General features: G+C 37.1%; 1 protein-coding gene across 1 annotated transcript in view; it reads right to left on the reverse strand.

Moving 5' to 3' along the window:
* PFDN1 (prefoldin subunit 1) overlaps nucleotides 1–9,651 on the reverse strand; it is a 54,651-nt gene extending 45,000 nt beyond the window's left edge. Inside the window, exons 1-2 of the mRNA XM_028528489.2 lie at nucleotides 9,560–9,651; nucleotides 6,193–6,359 (exon numbers count right to left, since the gene is read on the reverse strand). Coding sequence (XP_028384290.1) covers nucleotides 6,193–6,359; nucleotides 9,560–9,592 — 200 coding nt within the window. The 5' untranslated portion in view covers nucleotides 9,593–9,651. The remainder of the gene's footprint in view (nucleotides 1–6,192; nucleotides 6,360–9,559) is intronic.
* Nucleotides 9,652–11,485: the final 1,834 nt, after the last annotated feature.

Here is an 11,485-nt window from a genome sequence, read left to right on the forward strand (position 1 = left end):
ATTCTCTTTCAGCTAAAAGAAAAAGTAAAGGTCAGGCCCTGTGATGTCAGGAAAAGCAGAAGCAAATCCAAGTAACTAAACAAATCAATTACATTCACCTTCACAAAAACACCAGTTCAGGCCTAAAACACCAGTATCCCTAAAAGGACACATTATATAAAAATTTTTAGCATGTAACATCCCAAGTGTAACAACATTCTTTGTCCTTTTGTACAAAAGACTTCTAATTAGCACAACCTTTTTGAAATTAATTTCCTGTGTTTCAGATTGCCTGGATCCTGGAGGACATGGGTGGGGAAGAAGGGAAAGAATTATTAAAAGTACTCTTCTGCAAAAGAAACATGGCTATGTAATCCCTACGCAAATGTTTGTTAACTTTCCTTGGCACAAAAACAGTGATGTCATTCTACACAGCAGTACAGCAGTTATAATGAATATCAAGTTTTTAAATCACTGACAACTTTAGGAAATTAAGAATATTACTCAAACATCTTCTCTCCCTAGAGTACCACATCTGTGGAAGAGCAGAGTGTGCCCATCTGGGGTTATATACATACTCGACATCAACAAAACTGAAGTCATTTTTCCTTGCACAACAGGAAAAGCTGTGTTTTTTTCCCCTCAGGACTCTGAGCAATGAAAGCCACGACTTTAAATGGCTCTGTATAAAAACACATGAAGGGTGGGTCATAGACTGTTAGTAAAAGCAGCTCAACATCAAGAAAGTCTCTTCCTTTAAAATATAAATGATAACTAAAAAAATTCCTTTTTACTTTTGAAAATTATTTTCTTTGCTTATTTTCTCTACCCTAACATACAGGTTAACATCTTTAAAGAGAGCATAAAAGAAGCTTATAAACTTAAATTTGCAATGTGCTCTCACATCAAAAGTAATTTGCACATTATTTTTTTCTCCTATAGTAAGCACTAAAAATATCCAAACTTGATTCCAGTGAGAACAATATAAACTATATTTACTATAATATCAACAATATTTATCAATAATATTTACTACACCATGATTTGTAGTTTATTTCCTAATCTATTAGGAATAAGATGTAGTGCAACTACATCTTCAGCTTTAAAATTACCTTAAACGGACTCTCCAGCTACACGAAATTAAAAAACAGTTGCAAAACTTGAGACAGCATGACTATATCCCTCTCTATTAATATTTAACATAACTAAACTTAGAGAAACTGCAAAATTTTCACCCTGACTTTACCAAATGTCACGATTCAAATTACAGGCCAACATCCAAACTTACAATTAAAATTACTACAAACCAACATAACATCTTAAATAAAGGGCAGTGCAACCAAGCTGAAGCAGTCGTGCACGGTCCGTTCAGATTTCTGCATCCTAATTAGGTGAAAAATTATTCAACTGTTAATTTTCTTCTTAATTTATCACCTATCAGGAATAACAGACCTGCTGTTTTCACTTTCTACCTGTGCCACATTTATCTTAAGTCTTACATTTCTGGATCTTTTAACCATTAGAGATCAACCATCAAATTACTTCAACAAGTAGAAATAGCAACACCGCTCCCAAACAGCAATTTCTGCATTGCTAGACACTTATCTAGTTGGTAGATTTATACCATTGTTCATTCTTAGTTCCATAAATGTAAAAAAATATCCACAGAATGGTAGCATACCTCTAAATTAGTTTAAATATGGTACAAAGTTATTTTTGGTTAGGTTCAAGTTTTAAAAAGGCACTAATCATTCTTCTCAAAGGCTAATCTACTCAAGTTCCTCCCATATTAAGAAAATAAAAAGCTTAATTTGTCTCATTTGGAATGGAGAAATGCTATTTATGTAATGCTCAACTGAAAGGATGTTAGAACAATAGACCTGACATCAAATCAGGGTCAGGATCATACCTATTGTTAATAAAAATAAGTTTGACATTTATCGTAATGATGGTGCTTTCAAACACTACCATGGCTAAATGTCATTCATGTGTACTTTGAAACATACTTCTTTCTTTTTTAAAATACTCTACTTCTATGCAAAGTAAAAAGGAAGAAAACCACTATATACAATTATAAACTGGTTCTTATTCCAGAAAAAAAGAGACAAGAAACATCCATGCAATATTTATTTAAGATCTAGTATTTATTTGATCCTCTCCTTGCATGCTAGAAAGATGCAAAGACAAACACTTCCAACTATTCAGACAGATCATTCCACAGTTGTAACTTTCATCATAGTTCTCAAAGCAGTATGGTGAGGTCAGCTCACAAACAGCTTAAGGAGTAAAACTAGAAATTGGTGGTAGTAGTATCAGGCTACATAACAGCCTCTCCAAAGAATATGAAGTAACAGAACTAAAATGTGCTGGCCACATGCCAAGAGACTGGATGGAATATAGCTTTGAGCAACAACTACTCAGAGCTTACAGTATATAGCAATTCATCATCTCTCTCCCTGCAGCTTCATTTGCCTTGTTTTAAGCCCAAAGTAGCCATATTTAAGAGGTATTTAACACTACCAAATTCTCCATGTTTGTGAACTGAAATGCATCTGGGCTTGCAATGATCTGGTAAACTAAATACATAGCCTAAAAAGAAAAATCTGATTTTCATGCTATGTGAAGATGAGGAAGGTGAAATAGATACAATTATACTGATACTACTCCGCACAGAAAAGCCTTTTTCTCCAAGGGTTATCATACTGTCCTCAGCTTAATTTTAAAGGCTTGGAATATCTGTGCAACTGGCCGGTATTTAGAATTAGTCCAACAAATTTAATAAAGAATTAATTCTGTCAGATCAAATGACATAATTTTGGTCAGAAACAATTCCTTTGACTTTTATCAAAATATATGTTACTTTTATAATTTCACCTTTATCGAATCATAATATTAAAACAGAATAATAAACTAATTCTTAAGTCTCTGACACTTTCTAAACATATTTCCTTTCTAAAGAACCAAAAGAAAATGCAGTTATTTTAGGCAAGAGAATCATTATTTAATTTAAATCAACACACATTTAACATCTATTCTGTACCAGGCATTATTACTGAGAACTGAAGAAACAGGGATAAATATGTATGTATACTGGTCTCCCAGAGCTGCCAGTCTAGCTGGGGAGACTGACCCACTTAAAAATCAACCAGTCAGCCAATCTCTCTGTCTGTGTGCGTGTGTGTGTGTGTTTTACTAGCTACAGGAACAAAAGTCCTGGTACCACCCTAGAAATGTGACTAGGTTTGCTAGGGAGGAAAAATCTTCAGACAATATGAGCTATTTCTTGGAAGATGAGAATTTCACGAGGGAAAGTCAAAGATCTTTCTCTGTCCACAAAGGAGAGAATGGGCAAAAAGCATGAAAGCACAAAACACGGCACATGTGAGAAAGCCCACATGGCAAGGGTGGCAATAACAACCTCTGGCACGTGTGTTACTTCATGACAGACATCACTAATCAATTAAAGCATGTTTAAAGTCCACATAAGACTCAAACTCCTTCCCAACAAATAACCCAAAACCAATGGTAGGAAGTAAGTCCATGAGATATCCTGAGTCTGGGAACAGAAAGTGGTAGGACTTAAGGACTAAGGACAGACTATGAATAACTGTGAAAGCTAGACTAGTAAGTTTAAATTTTATCCTGCAGACAACAAAGGACGAACAAAGGATTTTATGAAAAAGACTGGGGTGATTAACTCTGGCAGGCGTATGAAGAATGCATTTGGATGGAGAAAATAAAAGCAGGTAGAACAGTTAAGATGCTATTGCAACTCTTGCAGCAGTTCAGGCAAGACACAATGAGGCCTGAATTGTCGTGATGGCATCAATCTGCTGCAGGTTCCAAAACAAAAATGGAGTGTTTTGGATTTTATAATCCATGGTTTTAAAACATCCATTTGAGAAAATTTAGTATTCTAATTAGAATTCCCAAATAATACTGAAAAAGGAAAAGGTAAGACAACATAAAGATTGAATTTAAGACATGAATCACAATGATACTCAAGATTACCCAAGACTACAAATTCAGAAATAGATATTTCAGGTTTAGCACCAAGAAAGAGAACATCCTCATGACCAGACTGATACTCAGCAAGTCTTTTCTTCCCGAGGGCACTAATACTCTAGCCAAGCGACAAACACTATTCACCTTACATGCCCCTACGATGCAGGGTCAAGTGCACACTCCCACTGAGATGCAGAAAGCACAAAAGTCAAATTTAAAACCAAAGTTTGAACCCATATTGGAGTTCTGCTTTATCCAAACACTTTAACCTGTACATTTCAAAAAAAAAAACACATAAATATGAGATCTTCACTGTTAACTAATTCATATTCCAGCCTTTAGATTCTAAAACTCTGTGTGGAATGCAACCTATCTTAGCACTTTAGTCAGTATTCAATAAAACCAGCACTCCTATCACTTCTGCTGAATGTTTTAAAAAATGAAATTATTCTAATTAAAAATAAAAACTTCATTGTAGCTCAAAAGGCCAAAGATAGTGAAAGAGTTTGTCTATTTTGGAAAAAGATTCTTTAGCTGTTGCAAACAGGCTAATGTAGTAATGTGAAATCCAAGTACAACATGTTAACAAGCATGCTAGAAAAGCTAGCATTACTGTTTTAAGACCTAAGGATATTCACATTAAGGATAAAATTATCCTGTCATGAATGCCAACAATGCACTTCATAACTACACAGACACATATTCAAGAGTTCTACTTTGTTTATCCCAATTACAATATTTTGTGTCCCACTAATAAACTCTCAAATTGGGATTCTCTTCCTCTTAAAACAAGCTAAAATGAAAACTATGAACTCTGCAGACAAAATTTATTTGTGATATACTGTTTATCCTGAGAAAGCAAATCTGATTAACAGTTTCTCATAATCTATCTCTTTTCCAGAAAGATATGGATTGGCTAGTCAGGAGCAGGGTCTACTTCTCATGATGTCATTCCACAGCCATTACTAAATGTTACACATGTTACACTTTCTTCAAAGCAATCACAAAACAAGTCATCCCAAACCTAAGGTCAAATTCCATTCCAACTAAAAACTCGCCCAACTTGAAGTAATGGTCCACTTACTAAGTAATAGCCAAAGACCAAATTCCAGAAGAACCTTCCTCCTGTACCCCCATCCCCCAAAATCAGCCTTCTTTTAGCTCACTGTAATGGAATGTGTGACCTGTAGTTAAGGGCTTTTCCATTCCTTCCATACTGCTCAGAGAACATGAAGCGGATCTGTTCTCTCTCATAAAGGTTAATATATGTTTTAAAAGAAAAAAAGTGAAGTGTTAGTATATGTTAATCACATAATAACAATTAGAACAAATAAAAGGTAAACTGGTTCTCTAGATTTCTCATTATGACAGAATGAGTGTATTTAAATGACAACTGAGTATTTTTATTTTAGGGCACTAGTCAGACATCTAAAAGATTTATGACTGTATGACTCCTAATAAATTAGGTAGGGAAGGGTAGGTTAAAACTACAACTATTTAAATAAATCTTCACACACAAAATTACTATGAATATCTTTTCATGAGAAATCATATTTTTATCATTAAAGTTACACACTTTTAAGTATCTAAGTGTAGAGAGAAGAGGGAAATATTTAAGAAATGTACTTCAGCAGCTCTCCCTCCTGGGAGCAAATGCATCCTTTCCTCCTCCCTCTTCTCTCCTCCCCTAGGGGCATTACTTTCCATTTCTCTCTCCTAAGCTCCATGGGGCCTTTTTTTTTTCTTTTGCTTCTATATCTTATTTCCTGAGCCCATTTATTTGATTTTAGAGAGAGGAAGGGAGAAAGAAACATTGATTTGTTGTTCCACTTATTTATGCATTAATTGCTTGATTCTTTATGTGCCCTGACCAGGGATCAAACCTACGACCTTGGCATATCAGCACAATATGCTGACCAACTGAGCTACCCAGCCAGGTCTCTGAGCCCATTTCTTCAACAACTCATTTCTTCTACCTCTGTGACTTTCTAAATAAACTTTCTCTTACAGTTCAAAAAATAATAATTTAAATTAAACACATCTATCTGGGACCTGGTTTCTCATTTTTAAAATAAGAAGGTATTTGACTAGATGACCTTTAAAGCTACTGTGATACTTTAACCCAAATTTTAAAATGAACAAATTCTATGATTTAATTCAGACAAAACATCTCCCAAGATAACCCCCTTAAGGATATGTTTTACTTACATTCTTCCTACACCTTCGTACATGTTAGTCTCGTCTACCAAAGTCATAATCTCTGTATCTGTAAGATGGGCATGCTTTTTCGTTCTGTTTAGCTGTTCAATCTGTATGTCTGCAAGCTTCACCTTTTGTTGAGTGTCAATAACTTTGGCTTGAAGCTCTGTGAAGGCCTAATAAAAACAAGTCCTTAATTTAGTAGGTGAAATATTTCATAGGAAACATTTAAGTCAAATCTAGATATATTAAAATAAAGCATGCTAACCAGAGACAAAGCTGTGAAATTTACTAAAGCAAACATCAATAAAAGTTAGTATAATTGTAATTGATCAAGCCACTAGGCCAAATACTGAATTTATTCTGTCCTCAGAAGACAGAATCTATTTGAAGAAGCAGAAACAAATGCACATTAAATAATAGCCATATCAAGTAGCAGGTACCCAAGGAGTAATAAAAGTAATAAATGCAGCAGTCAGAGGATGAAACAGAGATCCAAAACAAGAACCATAAATGGAACTCTCTACATATATATCACTCATTAGGTTTCCAAGTGCTTTCCCACATTTGTTTCACATATTAATATAGGAATATTAATATGAGAGCGCTGAGGGATATAATAAATCTCACTCCTCTCAAATCCTATGAGTTAGGGTGGCAGTTTCTTCGTAAGTTTATAAATTGAGTAAGTAAATGTGTTAAAGAAATGTAAGTGCATTGATGTAACCTGGTAGCCAAGAGGAGTGGACTGGAATGCATGTTCCTGAACAATGACCTCACTGTACTAGTCAGTGGAGAAAGTAGACACCACTGAGTGAGAATGTGTATTGTGTGGCTGTCGCATTCAAAAGGACTGAATAAGTAGAGCAACAAATCTGCATCAAAATTTTGTATTAAGCTTGAAAATCCCCACAGAAGTTATTCAGATGATTCAGAATGCCACGGCTGTGGGCAACTGGTAATTGGCAGTTTCATCACGACAACGCACCCAGTCATGCATCACATCTCATGCAGAGTGTTTTGGTGAAACATAAATTCACCCAGGTGACTCAATCCCCTTATAGCCCAGATTTGGTGCCTGTGACTTCTGGCTTTTCCCAAAACTAAAACCACCTTTGAAAGGGAAGAGATTTCAGACCAATGATGAGATTCAGGAAAATGTGATGGGGCAGTTGGTAATTCCAACAAAGGATTTTGCAGAGTGTTTTTAACAGTGGAAGAGATGCTAGGAGAACTATGGGATGTCCAAAGGTGCCTACTTTGAAGGGGACTGAGGTGTCATTGTCCTCAATACAATGTTTCTTGTATCTTCTTCAATAAATGTTTCTATTTTTCATATTAAAAAAGAAAGAAAGAAATGTAAGTGGCTTGCACAGGGCTGAACAACCACCAGTGGAAAAGCAGGTACTCATATCCACTTCTGAAACCCTAGTTCAAGAATCTTTCTAGTCTGTTGTCTACAGTAATATCCAGAATATAAATATTTTTAGGAGAAAGACCAAAAAAAGAAAATTTCATAAGCACTGGTAGAAGAATTACATTATAATCTTCTATGCACATACCAAGCCAAATTTGACCACCAAGTACACTGAACTCAAAGATAAACACGGTTTTTTGGATACTATTGTTGAAATGTCTCAAATGACTTCCACATGCTGTCAAATGTATGCCTCAATAACAACATTTGTGACTGCAATACCACTTATCTTTTATTCTGACTTCGTTCTCACCTACTAGTAAGGTTTCAAAAGATTTATTTGGGGGGAGGGGAGGAGCCTGAAATTTTCAATTTGTCTCCAGGTAATAAACAAATGAATTAGAAGATAAAAATCTTTAAACGATTTTCTTTAGTTCATTTAATTGGTTGTCAGAGCTATCCAATTTAAGGCTGAAATAATTTTCTTAGTTTGCACTCATTTCCCACAGGTTTCTTAGCAACAAATTCAAACACTAGGAGGTGAGTCCATTCACAGATGTACTCTATTGTTAGCTCTTTCACTAAACCCTGACTTAAACTTGAACTTTTAACAGGATTAAAAAAAAAAAAAAAAAAAAGGAAGCTAAACCTTTAGCCCTGACTGATGTGACTCAGTGGGTTGAGCCCCAGCCTGTGAACCAAAGAATCACTGGTTTGATTCCCAGCCAGGGCACATGCCTGGGTTATGGGCCAGGTCCCCAGTAGGGGGTGTATGAGAGGCAACCACACATTGATGTTTCCCTCCCTCTCTTTCTGCCTCACTACCCCTCTGTTGAAAAATAAATAAAATCTTCTTTTTTAAAGCTAAACTTTTAGAATACTTTAAGCATTCTTAAAATGAATTTTGTTTTGTTCAGTACACATTTTACTAAGGAAGCTAGCGTAATTGTTAACACTGAGATACTACAGCATGAGAGAAGACCAGGTAAGGGCCAAATTTACAAGTTGCAAAACAGGAATGACAAAAAGTGAGACACACAAAAATCCTCACAGCAGTAACAGCCTCATTTATCAGGATGAACAGCTATTTCAGCTGTCCCATTGCTTTCGTACAGATTGACTGGAAGGTGGTCTTAAGTAAAATCCGCTCTTCTCAAGAACCTAAACTACTAATGACCGTAACCTTTGATTCTTTCCTGGAACTCAGTTTCCTTTTCTAGAAAAGTATGGACTTAAAGTAGATGAAGCCCAATTCCCACCCCTAACCCCACCCCCCACCCCAAAATATGGGTTGGGGTCGGTAGTGGTACTCTGTGGTGGTGAAACGTTTCTGAGTAACATTTATAAGCAATCGAAGAGAGAAACCCAATTTCTTCTGACATCAATTTTATTTGCAAAACTTTAGGGACTTGTTTCTTTCCTAGCAGAGTCCTCCAAAAACGGTGGGGGGTGGGGAGCCAAAGTCCTGAGATGAGCACTGCTATGAATTTATCAGGCTCTGAACTGTAGTGCGACTTTTCGAGGTTTAGGAACAAATAAGCACAGGTTGGACTCGTAGTTTTTCAAAGCAAATGGGGACGCGGTATTTACAGATGCCTGAGCTGGGGCAAGCCGTCCTAAGGCGGTCCAACGTGAGACGCTCACTTCAGGCCTTACTATGGAACTGAAGGTTCCAAGCACAACAAAACGGCTCTGGAGCTCGGAATAAGGGGACGGGTCAGATGTCGGCCCACCAGACTTAACCAAGCCCAGCCCAACCAGCTCTTCTCCAGCAAAAACCGCTGGCCCCCTACTCTAACCTAAGGAGACCCAGTCCCGCCTTACGACTCTAGGAAATCATTCCCCAGTTCCCTGAAACCGCTTTCCTTCCGCAAGACTCCAGCCTCCTTCATAATCTTGTCCACAGCCCCCTTAGGTACCAAAGAGGAGCCTTCCGCTAGGTTCAAAACCCTCTTTTACCTTTTTCAACTCCAGATCCACGGGCGCCGCCATCTTGGCTCACTCTCTGAGCCTGCGCGCTGGACCAAGACCGGAAAGAGTGTGGGGGAAGGGCTCGCCTAGGAGGGTTGATAATCCCCTCCTTCTGCGCCTGCGCGCGAGTGCCTAGTCAAGGTTCTTTCCTTCTGAGCTAGTAACTTTTCAAAAATATATATATTTTATTTAATCTTTAGTATATTTTTCCATTATCATTAGTCCACTTATACTTCCCTCCCCCCAGCAATCACCACACTATTGTTGGTGTCTAGTCCTTTTTCCTTTTTCCTCATTCCCTCCACCTCCTCACCTTCCCCTTTCTAGCTGTCTTCGGTTCTGCATATGAGTCTGTCTTTGTCCCTGTTTTGCTTGTTATTTCAGTTTGTTCATTATATTCCACATGAGTGAAATCATATGACATTTGTCTTTCTCTGACTTGCTCATTTCACTTAGCATAATGTTTTCCATACTGTGCAAAGAGTAAAATTTTCTTCTTTTTTATGGCCAAGCAGGACTCCATTGTATAAATGTCCCTTGGTGGTTTTATCCACTCATCTATTGATGGACTCCTGGACTGCTTCCATATGTTGATGATTGTAAATAGCGCTGCAATGAACACAGGGGTGCTTATGTTCTTTCAAGTTAGTGTTTCAGGTTTCTTCTGATATATTTCCAGAAGTGGGATCACTAGGTCAAAAGGCAGATTCATTTTAAATTTTTTGGAGTATCTCCACACTGCTTTCCACAGTGGCTGCAGCAGGTTGCATCCCCCACCAGCAGTGCAAAAAGGCTCCCCTTTCTCCACATCTTCACCAGCACTTGTTGTTTGTTGATTTATTGATAATAGCCATTCTGAAAGGTGTGAAATGGTATCTCATTGTGGTTTTAATTTGCATTTCTCTGGTGAATAGTGACCTTGAGCATCTTTTCATATGTCTATTGACCATCTGAATGTCTTTTTTGGGGAAATGTCTATTCAGGTCCTTTGCCCATTTTTTAATTGGGTCATTCGCTGCTTGGGGTATTGAGTTTTGTAAGTACTTTATAAATTTTGGATATTAGCCCCTTATCAGATGTATCAGTGAATATGATCTCCCATTCTATAGGTTATCTTTTTATTTTGTTGATGATTTCCTTTGCCGTGCCTGAGATAGTAACTCTTGAAATATTCTGGATTCCCATGTATCAGGCCTTGCTGGCTTCTCCACATCCTTTCAGACAAACACAACATGCAGATTTCTTGTACAGTTTTAAGCACTTTGTCAAATAGCTTAGTTGTTCTGTTAAATTGAGATGTAAGTAGATAAGGTCAAAACCTCTTCCATCATTCAGCTGGTCCCCGTGCTGTCAGAGATAAGGGAAAAAATCAGCCTGAGCCTCAAGCATGCCAGTATAAAGAAGACCAGAATGCTACGGAAGTGCTCTTCCAAAAAAATTTATTTCTACTGAATTCTCCTCAAAGACCGCTGACACAGTGGTTCTCAAGAGAGTCCAAACAAATTCTTAACAAATACTATTAATAAGGCTCTCTGGTCTTCACCCCAAACTTATGAGAATCTTTGAGATTGGGGCTCAGAAATTTGCATTTTTGTAAACAATCCTTATGACCTGATGTAAGTCGCCTCCAGACTACATTTTGAGAATTTGCTATAGAAGACCTAGCATTTGAACTAGAAGAATGGATATAAATTGGACTTTTGAAAATGGGGGAAAAAAATGGATGTTTACCTACTTGAAAAACTTAGAGGGGAAAGGGCAGGAATTTGGAACCAACTATATCTGAATTGAAGGTTCAGCCTACCTTGAGCCTAAGTCTGTCTGGTTCCATTTACTAGCTGTATGTGGCAACAGAGTTTGTCTCCTGTTTTGAGAATAACAATATTGACCTAACAGAGTTATTGTGAGGAATAA

This window comes from Phyllostomus discolor, chromosome 13, assembly GCF_004126475.2.
Source record: "Phyllostomus discolor isolate MPI-MPIP mPhyDis1 chromosome 13, mPhyDis1.pri.v3, whole genome shotgun sequence".
NCBI lineage: Eukaryota > Metazoa > Chordata > Mammalia > Chiroptera > Phyllostomidae > Phyllostomus > Phyllostomus discolor.